The sequence below is a fragment of the Zea mays genome, chromosome 1 (genome assembly GCF_902167145.1).
Source record: "Zea mays cultivar B73 chromosome 1, Zm-B73-REFERENCE-NAM-5.0, whole genome shotgun sequence".
Lineage (NCBI taxonomy): Eukaryota > Viridiplantae > Streptophyta > Magnoliopsida > Poales > Poaceae > Zea > Zea mays.
This window is the reverse complement of record NC_050096.1, coordinates 305077811-305099634: the sequence shown is the minus strand read 5'-3', so window position 1 is coordinate 305099634 and position 21824 is coordinate 305077811. Positions and strand designations below refer to the sequence as shown.

At 44.4% G+C, this 21824-nt stretch overlaps 3 protein-coding genes across 3 annotated transcripts; 2 read left to right on the top strand and 1 right to left on the bottom strand.

Annotated features, from left to right (window-relative positions):
- Positions 1-3595: 3595 nt before the first annotated feature.
- LOC100383630 (uncharacterized) lies at positions 3596-9434 on the top strand. Its single transcript, NM_001366826.1, has 12 exons — positions 3596-4044; positions 5012-5197; positions 5581-5917; positions 6040-6201; positions 6368-6467; positions 6552-6755; positions 6842-6956; positions 7538-7744; positions 8055-8156; positions 8574-8696; positions 8779-8913; positions 9173-9434. The coding sequence occupies exons 1-12, from the start codon at positions 3607-3609 to the stop codon at positions 9284-9286; spliced, it is 2223 nt and encodes a 740-aa protein (NP_001353755.1). The 5' UTR covers positions 3596-3606; the 3' UTR covers positions 9287-9434.
- Positions 9435-10716: 1282 nt separating this feature from the next.
- On the top strand, positions 10717-13229 carry LOC100273803 (uncharacterized). Its single transcript, NM_001148205.2, has 3 exons — positions 10717-10776; positions 10890-11371; positions 12569-13229. The coding sequence occupies exons 2-3, from the start codon at positions 11086-11088 to the stop codon at positions 12934-12936; spliced, it is 654 nt and encodes a 217-aa protein (NP_001141677.2). The 5' UTR covers positions 10717-10776; positions 10890-11085; the 3' UTR covers positions 12937-13229.
- A 308-nt stretch (positions 13230-13537) lies between these two features.
- On the bottom strand, positions 13538-18384 carry LOC100283696 (nuf2 family protein). Its single transcript, NM_001156597.3, has 10 exons — positions 18136-18384; positions 17734-18046; positions 17408-17587; positions 15772-15861; positions 15154-15261; positions 14783-14836; positions 14547-14661; positions 14294-14451; positions 13945-14040; positions 13538-13839 (listed from the first exon to the last, which is right to left on the bottom strand). The coding sequence occupies exons 1-10, from the start codon at positions 18300-18302 to the stop codon at positions 13747-13749; spliced, it is 1374 nt and encodes a 457-aa protein (NP_001150069.2). The 5' UTR covers positions 18303-18384; the 3' UTR covers positions 13538-13746.
- Positions 18385-21824: the final 3440 nt, after the last annotated feature.

Here is a 21824-nt window from a genome sequence, read left to right as displayed (position 1 = left end):
AACAAACAGCGCTGCTGCTGTTTGGCATATGGTTCAGGGTGGGAGTCATTCCACCGGATCTTGGTTTCAAGTGTAGGAGCGATTTGTTGATTGTTGACAAATATTTGTGAAATATTTGTACTAAATTTTATGCCCCGCAGCAGGTGTCTACACTCCGGATCATGCCTAGTTTCTTTGATGAAGGCAAGTGAATGTAGTGGTGGTTGCTACCGTTTTGACTTGTTGTTTCATCGCCTACACTCTAATATTCAGAATTATCGAATTCTTTCATAATTGAACCCTATGGTGATGCTTTACTTGATTGTATTATATTGATGCTTAATCATATATTGATGATGATGATGATGTTTTGGGTATGACCCACGAGATTAATTCACACCCCTGAAGGTAAATGAAGTATTATTTGAGGTTTGTATTGTATCTGAAGGTAAACGAAGTATTGTTTGAGGTTTGTATTGTATGTGAAGGTAGTGAAGTATATTGATAAATGAAGCATGTCATATACATTGCATGATTCACTTGCATCTGAAGTTTTGTCGTGACCTATGGTCCGACCGTACCGGTACAACTTAGCATCGTACGTTGCCCGAAGAGGGATACGATGCGTCTTCATACCCTTAGAGGTATGAAGGCAGAGGACATATGCATTCATTGAAGTGATATTTGCAGATGGTGTGGTTTTATACTCTAAGAGGTATGAAGGCAGATGACTTACACATTGCATACCCTATGCATACATTGATGTGATATTTGCAGGTAATGTTGACGTAGGGAAGTGTTATACAACCTATTGTGGTTGTTTGAGGAAATGAGATGACATTGGTTATTTTGGGACTATTGAGTTCTATATCTACAAGTATTTCTGATCTCAATTGGGATCCCTTTAAAATGTTGATTAATCCATTTTTTGGGTTTAAATATCTCGTCAAAACAATTTACTTGCTGAGATGTTTCATCTCACTCTTGCATTACTCAATGCAAGTACTTGATTCATGTTGGGAATGAGGGAAGTAGCAGCACGTCCACCTTCACTCTCATAATAACGTTGCTCACGCACAACTATGATTTAATTAGAAATTTCTTGTCAAAGGATGTTTGTTTTTTTAACTAGTCGTGCACACTAGTTAATTCAGTTCATGTCGTTATGGTTATCTTCCCATTGCTAGCAGATTATTAATGTCTAATATGTTTTCTTATCATGATATCTGTTTATACTCTGTTGCTTCCACGTTTATGCAAATTTTCAAAGGAGATGTTGTCGAAATTTTATATATGAATGTTAGTTGTGTAGTTTAGTAGCATTTCGGGGTGTTTGTGGATCCCGGGGGTGTTATAGTGAATCAGAAAGAGTAAAATATGCTAGCAATACATGAACTTAGCACACTATGTCACTTACCCCGAACTTAGAAAACCGGACAAACATGTTCTCGAACTTTATCAACCAAAACAAAATAATCCAAACCCGGGTTTGTAAAACCAGATACAGACATGACATGTCACGTCAGAGCCATTTGGACCCCCAACTTGGCATGTTGTGCCACTTGAATGCTATGTCACTTGAGTCCCCGAACTTTTCGTTGGTTTGCTCTAATGTGACTAGAGTTACTCACCCTAGTGTATATGTGGACTAAATCATGTGTATCTCAATATAAAAACATATTAATCCACCTAGAGTTACTCACCCTAATGTATATGTGGACTAAATCATGTGTATCTCAACATAAAGACATTAATCCACCTAAGTTATCACCCATTCACCAAAATAAATCAAGGACCTTTCAATCTCTCCCTTCTTCGTATTGATGATAATTCTACAAACAAATAAAAACTAAGCATAATCCAAGGTAGCACTTAACACTAGTGTAAATTGCTAAATTGGATTGGATTTTATGTGGCTTATCCAACTTTTAAGCTTTGTCATTATGATATATAAATAAGCACCATAAAACTTTATTTACTAGTGATAATTTCCCCTACATAGCTACATGTGTGCTTGGATGATTTAGATTCAAGCTTACACACATGCATGAGTGTGAATTTTGTGGGAAAGTTATCAATGATGCTAAGGTATACAAGATAAAGATGTACCTTTGTAATATATACACTACTCATTAAAAACATAATAATTATGCGTCGTGCCACATCAGAGTAAATCAATGGAAGTTCGGAGATTCAAGTGACATAACATTCAAGTTCGGGGACCAAAGTGACACAACATGGCAAGTTAGAGACACTAAGTGGCTCCGACGTGCATGTCATATCTGCATCCGGTTTTACAAATCCAGCTTTAGATGGTTTTGTATGGGGTGACAAAGTTCGAGGACCTATTTATTTGACTGAATTCAGAATATAAGTGATACATCGTGGACCTATACTTTACTGAATCAGAAATTCACAATCGCCCAACGATGATCGGCGACGGTGTGTAGGATATGACACGACTCGTGTATGGCCTTAGGCCTTGGCATGATGGCATCCATCTGAATGGGAATGGGGCGCTGCTGCTAGTCAGCTGCGGGGTGGGCGGCACTGGGCGACTCATTGCATTTGCTTCTCGTTTCGTTTGGCACTGTCCATCGGTGTGGGACGGCGCTGCATGATTCTCGTTGTCGTTGCAGGCTAGGAGCTGCAGCGAGTGAGCGAGTGATCTGACCTGAAGCCGATGCGAACGCAATGCCCATGCCCGCGTTTAGCAGCTTAGACCTATTGCTCCTTGTTTTCTTCCATTCCTTCTCGTCCGGGCAGGCTTCACTTCACTCACTTTAGTCGTAGTTGTTTTTCAGCCTAGATATTGAACCAACTTGGCTTGGCTCTACTCGTTAAGCTAACAAGCCACAAAATCAGCTTTACTCGACTTGTTTACAAGATCAAGATGACTCGTTTAGCTTACGAGCAAGAAAAAAAACAATATATATAATAATCAATGTCTAGTTAAATCTAACTAACTTAACAATAGAAAATATAGTTTCACTAACCGCATTAATGTAACCCTAAATTAACACAACCATCACTCATCAATACAGAATTCACACACATGTTCATTAGTTTAATCCACAACTATATTTACGTAGAACAATTTAACACATATTCGTCAATCATTAGTTTAACTCATAGATCATAGATACCACATATATATATAATATGTTTATCAATTTATTAGTTATTTACGTAAATAATATGTATATAGTTTTATTTTACTAAAATATGATAGCTCGTTTAACTCGTCAGTTGGCTTGTTAATAAATTGAACTGGATCGTTAACGAACCAAGCTAAAATATCAAATAAGCTCGTGAAAAAATTTAAATAAGTCAAGCTGACTACGAATCGAACGAGACAAGCCACAATCATTTTGCCCGCCTCGTTGACTTTATGAGTTCAGTGCAGTTCGAGCGCCGCCGTCCAGCACCATCTTCATGGGCCGGAGAATTGTACGGGCCGATTTAGTCAAGTATGAGCCAAGCCCACCAATAAGTCGACAATTCACCGCCTTGAGCCTTTTCTTCCCTCGCATCCTCCCCTGCGGCCCTGCCTGACCCTGCTCTAGATCTCCATCGCGCGCGCGCAGATCTCAGTCCTAAGTCTAGACCTCTATGGCGGACCTCGTCATGGCCCCTCCGCCGGCCATGGACCTCTTCGGGGAGCCGATCGAGGCGCACCCTCCCTGGTTCAAGCCCGACGCCTTCCTCCGCGCGGGCTTCGACGCGGACGCCTACGTCGCCGAGCTCCGCTCCTACGTCCCGCTCGACAGCCTCGCCGCCGAGCTCCGCGCCCACCTCGCCGCGCTCCGCGCCGAGCTCGTCGGCCTCATCAACCGCGACTACGCCGACTTCGTCGGCCTCAGCGCGCACCTCAAGGGCGTCGACGCCGCCGCGGCCCGGATGCGCGCCCCGCTCGCCGACCTCAGGGACAAGGTCGCCGCCTTCCGCGCCGGGGCATCCGCCGCGCTCGCCGCGCTCAGGGAGGGGCTCCAGCAGCGGGCCGCCGCCACCGCCGCGCGCGAGCTGCTCGAGCTCCTGCTCGACACCTCCCACGTCGTCTCCAAGGTACACCCACTCCTCTCTCGCGGGCGGCACGCCTCATGCTCATAGTTATATATTATGCATATGCTAGCAGTAATGTGGCTTACTCGGCAATCCCTTTTTTGTTCTAGTTTCATGTTTCGATCAAGTTAGTGGAATTTGAGGCACGTTTAGCGTCACATTTCTCGAGTCAATGCTCCATGCTAGGACTAGAGATGGCACTGGGTACCCGTTACCCGAAACCCGGTGGGTTTTTCTCTGTTAGGGTATGTGTTTGGGTCAATTTCACTATCCATGGGTTTGTTAATGTGTTCAAATGAAACCCAACGGGTACGTGGGCATGAGTTTATTCTTCCACTACTCATACCCGCAAACCCATGGATTTTTAAAACCCACCTTAAAATCAACATTCCTTATAAATATGTCTCGTAATATTATTAATTGAATATCTTCTAATTGAAATAAACTTCATGTAACAAATTTTAGGCTAAAATTAGTTATCACTTGTTCCTTTTATGCTAGTTTATTAATGTATTGATTGTCATTTACATGATGAATTATTTTTTATATTGATGTTAGTGGGTATGGGAAACCCGTTGGGTACCCGAAACCCGCATGGGTATGGGTTTGGGCAAAATTTTATACCCGTCATGGGTATGGGTTTTTTAGCGGGCACATTTTTTCTTCGCGGGTATGGGTTTGGGCAAGTAATACCCAACGGGTTTTTACCCATTGCCATCTCTAGCTAGGACACTGCCTTAGGGGTGCTGCATTTGCCGATTCATCATCGTTATTAGAGGCCATATGGATATGCTGACCTAATTACCTGCCTACCCTTAGGGTCAATTGATACATTTGCCTAACTCAAGGTTATTGTTAAAATGAATTTATGTGATATACTCCTCAGCTTATTTTCTCATCAATTGTACGTCTAGATAGAGCTTTGAGCCTTATCGTCTCACTGCTCCTAAATGTTTGTATGATTATCCAGGTTGAGAAATTGATCAAGGAACTACCAACTGCACCGTCAGATTCATCTAATGCTGAAATTCCTATCAATGACACTGGAACACCAAATGGGAAGGCTGGGACAGGTGTCAGAGAAACACAGAGCATTCTCCTAGAAAGAATTGCCAGCGAGATGAACCGTCTTAAATTCTACATTAGTCATGCAGAGGTTTGTGTCAGCATCTTCTGTTGGTCCTTGGGATCCTTTAACATGGAAGTACTTTTTTTTCTTTGCTTCAGTCGCTGAGAAATCCCCAGAAGGAAAATGTGCTCAGTGCATGATGAACATCGCTGTTTCACACCGTATGTTTAGTTTTCTTGCATCATCACTGATGTAACATACTCAGATCCTCAAATTACTTTGTGGCTTTCAATTTGGATCAATACACTAAGAAAATATTTGGCCAAAGTTTTGTTCAATAAGCTTATGCTGAACCACTAAGGTAGAAGTTTCATACTTGTAGGTTTCATTGTATTGCAAACCCGTGCGTCATATACATATCATTTCAACTTATGTTTATGATTCTTATGTGTTACACTATGGCAGTGCAGAACCTCCCTTTTATTGAGAACATGGAGAAGAGGATCCAAGGTGCTACAAAACTGCTGGATGGTAGTTTGGAGCGCTGCTTTGTGGATGGTCTGGAACACCGTGATGCTAAAGTTATATACAACTGTTTGCGTGCTTATGCTGCAATTGACAATACATCATCAGCCGAAGAGCTTTTTCGTACAACAGTGGTGTCTCCATTGATCCAGAAAATAGTTCCTCAAAACTATGCAAGAGCTGTTGCTGGGGCATCATCTGATGAGCTAGAAGAGGATTATCAACAGATAAAGGCATGCGTAGAAAAAGATTGCAAATTTATATTGGAAATATCTTCGTCAGGTAACCATAGGCTCTACAGAAATGTATCATTATCACTTAATGAATTGGGGCATTCATGGCATGCAGCATATAGACTCATCTTTCTGTATCACCTAAGGTTCCTTGGTTTTTCTTTAGTGCAGAAAACTCTGGATTGCATGTTTTTGATTTTCTGGGTAATTCAATACTCAAAGAAGTCCTTTCTGCAATCCAGAAAGGCAAGCCTGGGGCCTTTTCTCCTGGAAAGCCTAAAGAATTCTTGAGGAACTACAAAGTGAGCTTAGGATTTCTTGATTTTCTTGAAGGTATTTCTGTGTTGTGGATTGATTATTTTCCTGCCAACAATGCTGAACTGGAACTTGATCCCACAGGATCTTTTTTTTTCATTCTTGTGTTCCACAAAAGCTACAGTGTAAATTATTCAAGGTTCATATGGGTATTTGGAGTCATGATCGGCCTATTATTTTGCAGGCTACTGCTTCTCCAAGTCTGCTGTAACGAAGTTACGCTATGAGCCTGCTTACACAGATTTCATGCGACAGTGGAATGTTGGTGTCTACTTTTCGTTGCGGTAAGCACAAATATGTATATCTTTTATGCTATGAGGTACTCTCTTGGAATCAAAACTTGACTTCTACCTGCTCATTTATGCAAGATTTCAGGAAATTGCGGGTGGCCTTGATTCTACTCTTACAAATACCTTTAGTCCTACTGGATTGAATGAGGCTCAACAGAAACCGTTGCTCTTGAAACAAAGTATTAAGCTCTTAGAAAGTTTGGATTCATGTTGGAGTGATGAGGTTCTTGTATTCTCTCACTGCGATAAATTCCTCCGTCTGTCCTTGCAGCTTATTTCAAGGTATAACTACTGCAAAAGTTATTTTCCCCTTTTGTTTCAATGGTTTAGTGAACACTTATATATTGTGTATGTTCCTGTATGGTAAGGTATACAACATGGCTTTCATGTGGTTTATCAGCACGTAAAGCTTCTGACAGGAGCCCAAATTCACCTGCAGATGCTGAATGGGCACTGTCTATTCCTATAGAAGATTTCATATATGTAAGTTACATCTGCAATAATGTCTGAACTCGTCATGTCCCAATAGGATCTAGCGTTTTTCATTCTGTACTATGGACCTAGCTGCTTAGGACTGAAATTTTGGGTGCTATTGTCCTATTTATTAACATTATTCTATGTTTCTGTATTAAGTTTATGCTTAGCTTGAAATTTCTGGAGTTTCGAAGTAGTTATAAGATGACTAGTTGCTTCAGAAGTGCTCAGTAAGTCTGCAGGAAGTCACTGTTTCCACCTTTTGACTAGAGAGACATGTACTGGTGTTGGTTCAGTGGAAAAAGAACTGCAGTTTGTACTTTGTAGTCCAATTTGTGGCAACTCTGAGGTAATACAAGCTCTTAGTAAGTGCCTTCTGTTTTTCATATACATATGAACTGAAAAGCCTGTTTGTCCCTTATTGTTGTACGTTCAGTTGTATGAATGGAGGTAAGTTCGTGTTACTTAGTCTTGGTGCGCCTTTCCTGTTTCTGACTCCTAAGGCATGAGTCTTGTTACGCTAAAAAGGTTATGCAATGTTGAGCAATGGGGCTGTGTGAATTCTAATGTCTTTGTTCATTGATTTACAGATAATGCATGATGTGCATGCTGTAATTGGTGAGCTTTCAGAATCAGGCAGCTTTATTGGACATGTGAATCAGTCACTAGGGTCATGCCCCATTGAAGTATTTAATCTTGTGAAAGGAAGTATATTGCAAGCTGCTGAACCTTTAAAGGAGCTGTTGCCTGCAATAATGGATGTCATGATTGGAATCATAGTTAAGAAGTCTAATGAGGTGAGTAGGACGCCATAAACTTGTGATGCTACTACCTGCCTATTTTTAGTTATCACAGTTCATCACTTCTCCCCTGCAAACAAGATTACAAAAGGGTTTTGGTCTCTTATTATTTTGCTAGTGAAGAGCTAATTTTACATTCTATGCAAAAGAGAGAACATAATGGAAAAGCTGCACAGTGTACACTTAGGAATCAAATATTGCCTAGGCAAGTGTTGCACTTGTCAGCATTTCTTTTTCCTAGCATGAGACTTTGAAACTATATTCCTCCTGTTCTTTGACTGGGCAACTATTTTTGAATTGATTGTAGGACCTGAAGCACCTGAAAGGAATAACAGCGACATATAGGATGACGAGTAAACTTCCAGTCAGGCATTCTCCATATGTATCAGGGATTTTACATCCACTGAAGGTCAATGGACTGTTTTACCCTTGTTTTACGATTTATGTTCATCTAATTCAAGCAAAGCAGCTGAACTAGCACATGGATGTTCTATAGTAGCACACTTGTTAGAAAATGATACATTTGCTATTTAGGACCTCGGGGCTTTCATTTACTGATTTACCCAAGGGAAGCGTTTGGGGTACATTTTAAATTTATTTCTGGTCAATGTAGTATTTTAGTCATATTGTTGTTAAATGCAAAGCCTACCCCAGCTTGCTTGAGACTAAAAGATTTTGTTGTTGTTGTTAAATGCATCATATCTCATTATTATGATGTCCTGTATTTTCTATATTTCTTTGCCATACCTCTGGCGGTGTTAGAATCATTTCATACGCTTGTTTCTGTAAGGTCTTTTATCCTGAGATTTTCCATTTGTTCGTGTAGGTGTTTCTTGAAGGGGACCGTATGCACTATCTATCAGAAGATGATAAAACTAAGTTGTGTCGTGGGTCTGCAAATAAGATTACTGCAACCTACTATGACTTGGTCTCTGAAGTTGTCACTGTGGTGAGTAAGGATTGCCTATCTGCTTATGAAAATATGTTTTCGACCCACCAGTTACTTAGACCGATTCATTTCAATTCTGAAGGCAAGGAAAACCGAGTCTTCATTGCAGAGACTGCGCCAAGGTGCACAAAGGCGAGTAGGAGCTAGTACAGATGCCTCAGATAGCATCATATCTGATACAGACAAGATCTGTATGCAGCTATTTCTTGATATTCAGGTTTGCTGTCTGCCCCTTCTTCCCTTGTGCTCATAAAAAAAATGATATTGATGCAATGTGATGGCCATGAAAAATTTATCTGTCTATATTCCTTCTTTGCATCTAAATCAAACAATGTTCTCATTTTGGATTTATTTGGCGCCCAAGCTTAAGTTGCAACCAGCTTGGTTTGGCCTCACCCCTATATATGTGGCTATAGATGAGCACGAAGTGACACCTCTGGGCTCTGACATGTTCTATTGGTCGCACTATTTTACAGGAGTACGCACGGAACCTTCGTGCGATAGGAATAGACGCGAGAGAGATTGATTCCTACAGAGCTCTATGGCAGTGTGTTGCCCCAAAGGACAGGCACGAGAACATCCAGTTTTGATGTAAAGAACGCTGTCAGTATATATAAAATAAAATTGTCAACCCGTAGATATCTCAGTATGTGAAAATGATACGGTTGGCACTGGTTCATCCAGTCTTCAACGACATGACACCCTGTCAGTTTGTGAAACAAGGACGTGTTTGGTTTGATGAATGAGGTGGTACATTTCTCTCTTACTTCTTATTTTTATATTTGGTTTTTAGAATAGTACGAGTTGATTCATCACCATTTCATTCCTCGTAAGCTAATAATTAGTATATAAGTAATGAATGAGTTGATCCTATGGAAATTTATAGATGAAATTATGATGCATCATATTATAAAGCATGAGTGACTCTACGAACCAAATAAGTGTTGTTTTTGCAATTGCGGCCATGATTGGAGTTGGAGCTGGAGCGGCTATAGCCTGTGTGTCACTGGTGATGACAGGACAGGAGCGTCGCCGGCTATAGCCTGTGTCTCTGTTTGGCACGTCTTTCGTCTTCGGGCCCAGTCCTGAGGGGAGATGTTTGTGCCCTCGTCCTCCCAGCTTCCAAGTCTAGGAGCTCCTGCTCCTTGATGCTGGCACAGTGGGATAAAATAAAAATCTACATCAGACAGTGGTTGGCAAATTGATCTGTCTTCCCAACAGGCCACAGGCCTCATCTGCTCTGGCCTCTGGCACGGTGGTCACTGCAGTGCTCACTCCCGTCCAGCATGGCTCGAACCTGCCTGTCGCCTTTACTCACCCCTGTGCCGTCATGCTGACGGCGCTCTCAACTCAGGGTTAACGGGGCCAAAACCCAAAAGGATATAATTAAATTACATCCATTCGCCCATTTTTTAAAAGAAAACAAAATAAATTAAATCAAGTTTTTTTAGATGAAAAAAATGCAAATGCATTGCTCGTAACTTTTTTTAACTAAAATCCCTCGAAAGCAAAGCATGCCGGAGGAGACTTTCGGGATCACATTGCATGCCAAGGCGCCATTGTTAATCCAAAAGAACATAAAAGGCACACTCCTAATATATCTCTCTCTCCACGTCGCCTTTCGCCGTCGTCTTTTGCTCACCAACTCCAGCAGTGTGCGACTCCGTATCCCTAAAACGCGCGGCCGACACATTCTCTCTCCTCTCCGTATCCGGCTCCGTTTCCAGCAACACTCCCCATCCCACTCCGCATGCAGTCTATGACACCTGGGCCCCGCCAGCAGGCGCGCGCGCACGCAGAGAGTTGCGGAGAGGAGAGAGAAAGTGTGGAAATGGGGAGCGCAGGGACACGGCGTCCATTTTGCGGAGAGGGATGCGGAGTCTGCTGGAGCGCGCAACAGTGCCTCAGACCGCGCAAAATGGGGATGCGGAGTCGGATACGGAGTCTTGCTGGAGTTGGTCTAACGCTTCGCCTTTCGACCCCCCTTTCCTCCGACTTCTTTCAGCAGCATCCCCTAGTCCTCGCCTGGACTCCGCGGAGTCTTTGGTTGCTCCGAGTTCCTCGCCTGGTTTTCGGCAAGGTGAGCTGCTCCTTTCGCCGTTCCTCTGGGAGTTTCCCCGGTTGCTTGTTGCTTCCCGTTTTCCTTCTCGGTCTGCAAGGCCTTCTGATTGCTGGCGGCTCACCTTTTCGCAGGCCAAGGAAAGGTGGTCACTTCACTTCTGTTTTTTTTTTTTTACTGCCGCCGCAAACCTCCGCTCCTGTGCCATACCGCCATTCCATTCTTAATCTGGGCGCCGAAGAAGAGAGGACGGGAGCGAGGTCCGGTCGAAGAATCGTAGCGGATTGGGGGAGGGGGGAGCGGCGGCGGCGGCGGCGGAGGCCGGTCGGTATGATTCAACTGCTGTTCCTCGTGCTGTTCGCGGAGGGCGCGGTGGCGCTGCTCCTCATGGTGAAGGTCGGGCCGCTGCGGGAGCTTGCGATGCGCGGCGTGGACCAGGTGAAGACGGGCAAGGGCCCGGCCACGGTCAAGACGCTGGCGTGCACGCTCTCCGTCATCCTCATGTCCAGCGTCGCCAGCATCCTCAAGATCCAGAACAGGGGGCTCAAGCTCGGCACCGTCAGCCCCATGGACCAGGTGCTCTGGAGGACGCACCTCCTCGAGGCATCCCTCATCGGTGAGCATCCCACTCCGCCCTTCTTTGCTTATTCCTCACTCACGGCAAAATGCCAGTAGCTTAGCGTTGACAAGTGGGGTTTTTTTAGAAGATTATTAATGGACTGGTGGTATGGATGCTTTGACTCAGTAGTGGTTGGCTGATCGTTGCTCAAATGCGTAGCGTAGGTGGTAGACAAAGTAGAAATCTAGCACCCAATGTTTCTGGATTCAGTTGCCAATCTAGAACTCGATTCTCAGAAGGGCAGAAATCGCAGGCTCTCTGATCCACATTTTGTATTGGACCCAGGGGTCTTGCCTAGTCTGAAATCTTGATTACAAGGGTCTTACTTTACCGTCAAGGATTGCTGCTTTTAGTAATCACTGTTTAGTAGTACAGTAGTCAGCAGCCATCTCATTTGTTTACCTGGAGAGTCAACTGTTCAAGAATAGGAGGTTAGAATAGTCTATTAGGATACTATAAGAACTCCCACTAGATTGCATTTCGATGACTCTTGTTCCTTGCTCCCTAGTCCCTAGGCAAAAAAGAAAGATGGTACCATGCTGTAGCAACAACTTTATCTTCAGTAATTGTTTCGTTCTGTTGGAATTTAACTATAGTCGTTTTTTACAAGTTCTTGGTATGGATGAACTGTCCGCTTACAAGTTCTTGGTAATTGTCTCAGTCAGTAATATTAAGGAGATACTAGATAAGGTGAGTTCTCAATGTAACGTTTGTCCTCCAAACCAAACCTTTGTAATTACTCTAGTGCTGTTTGCTTTAGTTAGTGATCTCAGTCAAATACCAGTATGGCTTAGTAATCTCAGTTATAGCTTACTTTTTCAGAATGGTGATGTGCAAGCTAAAAAATAGTTTGGCGCTTGGGGGAATCAGTAGGGAAGAATTTGTTTCACATTTTACAATTTAGGATCTGCTAAAATATTTCGCATTTTACAGTTTAGGATCTGCTAAAAATGATACAAAGGAGAATTTCCGTTTATCAGAGAGATTCCTATCAAAAAAATGGTAAAGGTAGGCCTCAGAGGATATTTGAAGTTCCCATTGAACCTATACTTTGATGGGAATGTCGAACACATACAATTTTAGCACAGCACAATGTTGTTTCCCCTTTCTGAAAAAAGTAGCGTATAATCTTTCTAGTTAACAATTAAATCTGACACTGTGTTCTCATACATTTCGTTTGGTTTCTCCTTGTAGGATACACGCTATTCCTTGCATTTGTAATCGACCGGCTGCACCACTACCTGCGAAAGCTGATGACACTGAGGAAAACATCCAGCACATCCAGAGAGGAGGTGGAGAAACTTCAGATGGAGAACCGGTCGCTCCGCGAAAAGGAGGAGAAGTCCTCCAGTGAGACGAAGAGGCTTCAGCGAGAGATTGCGAGGCTGAATGAGGGCATGAAGAAGCTGAAATCTGAGACCGAAGAGCACGAGAGGAAGGCGTCGGTGGCAGAGGCCCATGTCGACGCGCTGCAGAAGCAGTCGGAGGAGCTGCTCCTGGAGTACGACCGGTTGCTGGAAGACAACCAGATTCTGCAGACTCAGCTACTTAGCAGAGGCTAAGCTAAGGAGCTTGGTTTGTTAGCAAGACTCCTTTACCAGGTAGTGTCGTAGAGCCAAGGACTTGCCCGATTCTGAATGCTTACATGCCGCGGTTCTAAATTTCGGCATGTCCATTGTGGTTCTTGGCGTCCATGCTGTTCCTAACTTGTGATCTTGTTGATGTATGGATGCAGCGTGTATTTTTAGAGTTCATGTTTCTTCCATTTCCGATAGATGGAGGTACATGATGTAAGGTCCAGGAACGACGGGACGTCCTTGAGGAATTCGGTAGTCAAGGCTCTCAGAATGTGCTTGAAAAAAATCGGAGTGGCATGTTACGCAGATTCTGATTCGTCCTGAACTTGAAGCCTGCATGAATGAACCAAAGTTGCCTGAAAAAAAAGGCTGAACTTTTGAAATTCAGCAAAGAAGGCAATCGTCGTGCTTTCGATTTTCGATTGAATTTGCCCAATCGTCGTGGATGGGCGGCCGCTAAAAAAATGTTTTCACCAACTCGTAGTTTATTTTCAGACGAGACCAAAATGGATCTATGCTTTAGTGCACAAAGGAGACAACCGACCAAAATCTCACCAATTAGGTCCAGTAGAAAATTCCGTGGGCCTGGACAGGGCGTAGGTTGCTTTGAATTGAAATAGAATTAATCAAGATCGGTAGACATATCCATTTTCACTGGCAATTAGTGCTAATTAAATTAAAATAGTGGGAAGAAGGCATATACAGACGCGGTGGAGGTATATATACAGAGCTTAACACTAGCACAATTTACTATGCTGTCCACGATCCATTGCCCGTCGATGGTCACTTCACGCATCAAGCACCACTCTGGCCTATAGCTTTCAAACTCACTGCAGCTTCATCGATCTCTTCAAAGGAACGATCGATGCCATCCATGTACATGTTTGCCTGGAGAAAAAGGTTGTTATCAGCAAACAACGTCAAGGAAACCAAATGTTCTTTACGGACCAGTATCCTTTTTGGAAATCAAATAGGCTTCTAGCTAGGACGTACAGCCTCGCAAACTTGATTATACTTCCCACAGATTTCCTGTATTTTCTTATTTCCAGCTTCAGCAACCGAATCAGCTTGAGAGCATAATTCAGCAACCTGCGTTGTTCACAGAATCGGCAGACAGTATGTCAGAAATCGTGAGAGATGTACAATATAAAGAAAAGATGACAACAGCACACAGGCTTTGAAAATGAAGTAATGGATGCATAGCCTACGTTTTCCATTCTAGATTTGTAGAACCACAGCTACTAATCAGGCTCCAAGGTAAACTGGATTTGGCAACTCATGCAGTGCAATTTCAAAAGGATCCTAATTTCAGCAGCAGAACATTCAGGATAAGAAACATCACCTTTTCAAGCTTTTCCTTTATTTTTATTTCTTTCTCCTCAAGGCACTTGTGCTCCGATTCGACTTCAGATTTCAACGCGTTCATCTTCAGATTGTTCTCTGCAACTCTTTGATCCCTTTCTTTCTCCTTTGCGTTCAGAATGCCCTCGTTCTCGAGTACTAATTGCAAGATGTTGATGCACAGTAATGTGCTTATAACATTTGAACTAAGAACTGATTGAATAGTACTTGAGCAATGTTAAAAATATATTAACCTTTCAATTGCCACTCAGCAGCTTTATTGCGAAGTGCCTTTATCTCCAAATTTTGATCACCAATCTTCTCTTTGTGTGCTTTAACATCCTTCTCAGAAGCTTTAGCAACAGTGCCCTAGCATGAACAAGATATTTGTACAGTCATCGTTACACCAATTCGACCCAAGCGTGCAATCAACAAAAGGGGGAGGGGGGGGGGGGATCTCGCATGAAGGAAAGCTTGCCGATATACATACTTTTTCATGTACAGCAGAAATTTTAGAGAGATGCTTCACTAATTTCTCAGAAACCTGCAAAATAAAGATGCTTATCATGCAACTACATCAATGGAATATACAGGAATAAGAAAGGTCAAGTCTCGGAAGAAACAACAGTAAATGTCAAATTATTCCTGTGATTTGATCATTTGAGCACCCATCAGCTATTCAGCTGTAGTAAGAAAAGAATGGTTCAAGGCTGTGGAGAGAACTAAATGGAACTCAGAATTACCTGAAAGAAAACATTGTTTGTTAGCACATGATCTGTATTGTTTACAAGAAATTTTATAGCAACAAGTGTGAAATTGTTGCTTCGATCAGTATCAGGAAAAGCGCATCATAAAGAGTACCTTAGTATACGTCTCAAGAGTATTGGTTTTCTCTTGAACTTTTTGCATTGCCACCTTCTCTGAGTTCCTTAGCTCATCACGGACTGCTTTCTTCTCCTCAAGGGTCCTCTTTGATATAGAAAATAAAATTCATACTTATTATGGAAGCTATCACAAGATGATGATTATCTGATTGAAGTTCATAATTCTGATCCGAGCGATTTGACAATTTACACACACATAAAATACACTCATAGCACATAAAGAAGCAAGCACTAATGAAGTAATGATTCTAGGGGGAAATGAACACTTTTTAAAAGGAACACAAACTAAGATGGAGCACCATGTGACGATTGCAATAATATGTTGAATGAGTAATTCATTCATAGTTATGGTGAACCGTGAAAAGATAAATTAATTCCGACAGTTGAAAGGATGACAGCATACTTGCTAATACTAGTTGCATTAAAACAGTTGGGAAACCCATGGCTTGCTATTCTACCATGGAAAGTAATTCTAGAACCTACAGCTTTGCTTGCATGAATGGACTTACGTTTTTTAGCTTAGACATTCTAACACATTCAATTCACGATGAACTTTATGCCTGCAGCAGTTTAAAACAAACAAACATAAGCCTACCAGGAGCTTTTCAGGGGAATGAACAATTTTGGCTGATAGCCTTTCCTTTTCTTGCATAACTTTCACCAACTCGAAATCAGCTTGGTTCATCTGCCAAAAAAAATACAAGCAGTGAATGTAACATTATGAAGTGTTGCTTTGAATAGAGTACAAATAGTGCAGTTTGACTTAACAAGAACAACTCTGCTAGTAAAGCCGATGGAAATAATACCAACTATTGCTTAGGAAGAAAAATGTCAGTGGTCAGTGGCTGATTAAATAACCAAATGTCTTCGAATTATGCTGAAAGATTGCTTTCTTAAACAAGTAACCACACTTCGAGTGCCTGAAAACTGGTTTTGTGTGAAATACCTATAACATACAGCAGGTGGCAGTCTATGTAGCTTTGGCCCCTCAGAACAAAAGGACTTGTTTGCTTAAGTGTGTTTCCTGCCATGCCAACGCATGGGCCAGCCAAAATTTGGTGGTCAAATCAATAGCCAATGCACAATGCAGTGACCAAATTTGGGCACAAAATGTAACTACAGTAATGAGGGCCCTGGCTGCCAAATCTTAGCCTCGATCCAAACAAGTAGCTTGTGCCGGGTCAAAGGCCAAATTGGGCCTGGCCGACTACAATTACGATCCAAACGTGCCCAAAAAACAAGGGTAAGAGGGGTGCTTGACCTAATAACTCCAGCATCTCCACTTTAAGTCTAATGAGATTTTCAACATATGCATAGCCAAAACCAGTGGCAAATTATATGACTTGTTGCCGTGAAGCGTTGAAATATTTTCACTGGCAAAACCAATGAACCTACCTAAAGGCAGCTCACTATCACCTATGGTTTTATCCAGAGTCCAGACTACATGTAATCTAAAACTACATGTGCTAGCTTGAACCAAGAAGCCTGAAACTGAATATAGGCCAAACAAAAGCTGCTAATTCGACATAATTCGTTATCTAGTTGGCATTGAACAGAATTCTTGGGCATATGACTTACCAACTAATATCAATGCTAGCTCATACTACTCCCAATGCAGTCCATGTTGTAGACACATTCTCAATATAACATGCTTGATTACATGCATACGAAACTTGCTCTTTTCATATTCCGGTAGCATAAAATGGACACTTGAGCAACAACCAGAATACACAAAACTCTTGGTTTTCATGGAGAACGATTTATTGACAGAAGGTATCAGCAATACCCAAATAAGAAACTACTCGGTATTGTAGCTTTGCATCTCCACAAGATATCCTATCATATCCCGTATAGCTAAAAAGTATCATTTTAGTATATAGAGGTGCTCCAGCAGATGTCCTAAGAAGACAACCCCTTCTCCCCTATCCCTACATAAATATAGGAGACAGGTAATCTGCTAAAACAACTTATAGGAGATGCAATATAAGAGAGCTGGTGGAGATGCTCAGACAGCAAGGCAGTAGTGCCAGGATTGTTGACAACTGCCAAAATATGCAGGAGGTTCAAAGTTGACATGTAAACACAAGCCTACATACAAAGCATATGTTTGTGAATCCCTGTTTTGCATCGATCACACAGAACATAAGAATAAAAACATATCGAGGAAAAAGCACAAGCACCGTTCTAATCAAACGAAAGGGAAAAAAGGCAACGCAAGACAGGATCCGCACCTTGCCGAGTAACTCCTGTTTCTTTTCGTCTATGGCTTTTGTTGCAACGCGCAGCGACAGCTGCTCTTTGTTGTATTCACGAAGCCTCTGTTTGAGGGCATTGACCTCCTTCTCGAGTTGCTGGACCACGGGCGCCTCCATCTGCTCCTTAAGTAGATGGTCTTCTTTTGCGTTCCGAAGCTGCAGAAGGTGGAAAACGGGGGTGAAACCCGCAAGGAAAAAACAAAAACACAGAATGAGCGAGTGAGTGAGTGAGAGATAGAGAATTTAAGCCTTTCCCCGGACAGAATGCAGAAAATTGTGAAGAACAAGTATGGGCACGAGACCTCGGCGATCTTAGCCCTGAGCTCCGTGTGCCGTTCCTGAAGGGGGCTGTACTCTTGGACGATGGGCTCAAGAAAGCTGAGCTTATCTTGCCTGTAGTGGAGGAAGTTGATTATGGCGCTGAGGATGTAGACGACACGGCGGCCGTCGGCGCGGAGAAGGTCGCGGAGCGTGAGGTCCCGGAAGAGGATGGAGTGGAGGAAGGCGTTGGCCCTCCGGTAGAGGCGCGAGAGCGCTATGGCGCGCATGTGGTGCTCCGGGTTGTCGATCGCCTGCAGCGCCTGAAACTCTAGCTGCTCGTCGGGCTCGTCGTCGCTGCAGCAAGCAAAATGCCCGCCCCCCCAAAGCAAACCCAGGTGAGAGTGATACGAGGACAGCTATGGGGAGCGGGGGCGAAGGCGTACCCGACGAAGTTGGCGAGGAAGAGGGCGAGGACCTCGGCGACGAGGCCGGGCTGCGGGGTGACGATGTGCTCGGCGCGGAGGCCGGGGCTGGGCGCGATGCAGTAGCTGTGCAGCGCCTCCGCAATGTCCGCCGGATTCATCAGCGGGAAGGAGAAGGAGCTCGCCATCCTCTCCGCCGCGGGCACCGCCGGCAAATCGAATCGAAATCGGATGGGTTTTCCCCTTTCGCAGGCGGCGACGTTGGGTTTTCGTCTTCCCGCCCGCCCGGCGCTGGAAAAATTGGAAGGAACAAGAACTGGATTAGGGCCTTAGGCTTTGGGCCCAGAACCAAGTGTTGGTTTCGTTTCGCAAGACGGCCCAGGCATAGTGTCTGGCCACTGCTAGGAAACCAGCTCACCACTGAAATCTTGCGGAGCCCATGAATAAGGCGAGCCGGTCAAACGAAGACATAAGATAAGATGTTGCATTAGGGTTTATCGTTCGGTATGTGTCATTTTTATCTATCAGAACTTTCGATTGCACAGCCCGCAGCCTACCGCCACATCATTTTTTAGAAACTCGATGCACAACGAAACACGATTTTTAATTCAACTAGCGTACACAAAATAAGAAAAACGTTAAATATATATAGCTAGTTCAAAAAATAATACTGCATAAACTAAACAAAGTTCATAAAATTTTAAAACAATAAAATGACAAGTTTTTTATCTAATTCGGTGACCACGATTCCATTCAAAGAACTGATTGTTATGGTACCACATGGTGTTCTTGTACTAGCTACGAGATCAACCAATGTGGTGTAACAGAACCAATTTCCCGATGCAAGAAAAAAAAATAGTGGGAACTCCATCTCGAGTAGGGGTGGATATCGAGCCAGCTCGGCTCGGCTCGGCCGAGCTCGAGCTGGCTCGTTAAGGAAACGAGCTGGCTCGGCTCGGCTCGTTAAGCAACCGAGCCAGAGAACCAGCTCGGCTCGGCTCGTTTGCGAGCTCGAGCTGGCTCGTTTAGCTCGCGAGCCAGAACAAAAAATATTATACATGTATATATACAACAATATAATCGATTGCTAGTTAATTTCATACTAATTTAACACTAGAAAGGACTAACAATACTCATAATTTTATATATCACATCATTTAAACCCTAAACTAACATAGTTCATCACTTATTAATTCATCCAATGCAAGTATATGCTTTGTTTTATAGATAAATGTTAGCTCATTCGAGCTAACGAGCTGGCTCGAGCTCGTGTCGAGCTGGCTCGTTAACGAACCGAGCTGAGATGTTAGCTCAGCTCGTGATAAAATTGAAACGAGCCGAGTCGAGCCGAGCCGAGCTGGCCACGAGTCGAGCGAGCTCACGAGCTACGAGTATTTTGCCCAGCCCTAATCTCGAGTTTATATCTAAACGGAGACAGAACCGTATCCATGCAGGTGAATATGAGTGAAAGAAGGAAGGTGAAAAAAGGGAAGCCCCCTTTGTTTGTAGGGTATGAGTTCATAAATATTTTTATCTTTTTTATCGGCGTTTCGACCCCGGGGGTCCCTGGACCGACGAGTAAACTGTCGTCGCGTGCCCCAGCCCAGATGGGTCGGCGCGAGACGGAGCACGAAGGGGGCAGAAAACAGGCAAAGGGGAAACCCGCGGCCTTCGTCTTGCCCTGCGCCAGGACGGGTGCGCTTGCAGTAGGGGGTTACAAGCGTCCACGTGGGAGAGAGAGAGCCTTACGCGCCGGCTCGTTCTCCCGCGCGGCCAACCTTCTCGTACGAGAGCCATGGACCTTCCTTTTATAGGCGTAAGGAGAGGGTCCAGGTGTACAACGGGGGTGTAGCAATGTGCTAACGTGTCCAGCAGAGAGGAGCTAGAGCCCTAAGTACATGTCGTCGTGGCAGTCGGAGAGGTTTTGGCACCCTGTTCATGTGATGTTGTGGTCGTCGGAGGGGAGCTGGAGCCCTGCGGAAGGACAGCTGTCGGGGCTGTCGAATCCTTGCTGACGTCTCCTTGCTTCCGTCAGGGGCTGAGAGTCGTCGTCGTCATGGAGCACGCGGGGCGCCATCATTGTTTGTTTACCGGGGCGAGCCAGATGGGACGCCGGTCTTGTTCCCCGTAGCCTGAGCTAGCTAGGGGTAGGGTAATGATGCCCCCCTGTGACGTGGTCGGTCCGAGCCCTAGGTCGGCGAGGCGGAGGCTCCTCCGAGGTCGAGGTCGAGTCTGTCTTCCGAGGTCGAGGTCGAGTCCGAGCCCCGGGTCGGGAGAGGCGGAGATCGTCTTCCGAGGCCGAGGCTGTGTCCGAGCCCTGGGGTCGGGCGAGGCGGAGTTCGTCGTCCAGCGTCGAGGTTGATCCCGAGCCCTGGGGTCGGGCGAGGCAGAGACCGTCTTCCGAAGCCGAGGCTGCGTCCGAGCCCTGGGGTCGGGCGAGGCGGAGTCCGTCGTCTTCTGAGTCGTGGTTGAGTCCGAGCCCTGGGGTCGGGCGAGGCAGAGTCCGTCGTCTGAGGCCGAGACGGGGGCCGAGCCCTGGGGTCGGGCGAGGCAGAGCTTCCTATGGCGCCCGAGACTGGACTTAGCTGCTGTCAGACTCACTCTGTCGAGTGGCACAGCAGTCGGAGCGACGCAGGCGACGCTGCTTTCTTGTCGGGTCGGTCAGTGGAGCGGCGAAGTGACTGCGGTCACTTCGGCTCTGTCGACTGAAGAGCGCGTGTCAAGATAAGGTGTCAGGTGATCCTTGCATTAAATGCTCCTGCGATACGGTCGGTTGGCGTGGCGATCTGGCCAAGGTTGCTTCTCTGCGAAGACTGGGCCTCGGGCGAGCCGAAGGTGTGTCCGTTGCTTGAGGGGGTCCTCGGGCGAGACGTGAATCCTCCGGGGTCGGCTGCCTTTGCCCGAGGCTGGGCTCGGGCGAGGCGAGATCGTGTTCCTTGAGTGGACTGAGCCTTGACCTTAATCGCGCCCATCAGGCCTTTGCAGCTTTGTGCTGATGGGGGTTACCAGCTGAGATTAGGAGTCTTGGGGTAGAGATGGCAATGGGTACCCGAAAACCCGAAACCCGATGGGTTTTTACCCCATTAGGGTACGGGTTTGGGTCAATTTTCATACCCATGGGTTTGTTAATGGGCATAAATGTATACCCGACGGGTTCATGGGTACGGATTTGTTCCTATAGTACCCAAACCCGTGAACCCGTGGGTTTTTTAAACCCGACCAAACCTAGTGCATATTGTCATTTTATTTTATAAACGAACAACAGACTTGTTATCTACCCATTTACTTCCTAGTTTTATCAAATAGTGAATGTATAAGTAGTTGGTGAGAGTGTTGCTTGCTTGCTATTATAGTTATTACTAGTGTTATATATGTGGTGGATGTATAACTTAGTGCAAGTTAACTTGATTATACAACTTATTATTTGTATTTAATTCTCTCTACTAATATTTTATACCAAATCATGAACTCGTTGTTCATCACATAAATTTTGGACCATGATCTCATTAATCATTGCGATACTTATTGATTATAAAAAGAATAAGCATATTGGAGATAAAACCCGCGGGTAATCCGTGGGTACCCGCTAACCCGATGGGTACGGGTTTGGGCAAAATTTCAAACCCGTCATGGGTACGGGTTTTTTAATGGGCGTAAATATTTTTCACGGGTACGGATTTGGGATAGCAAAACCCGGCGGTTTGTACCTG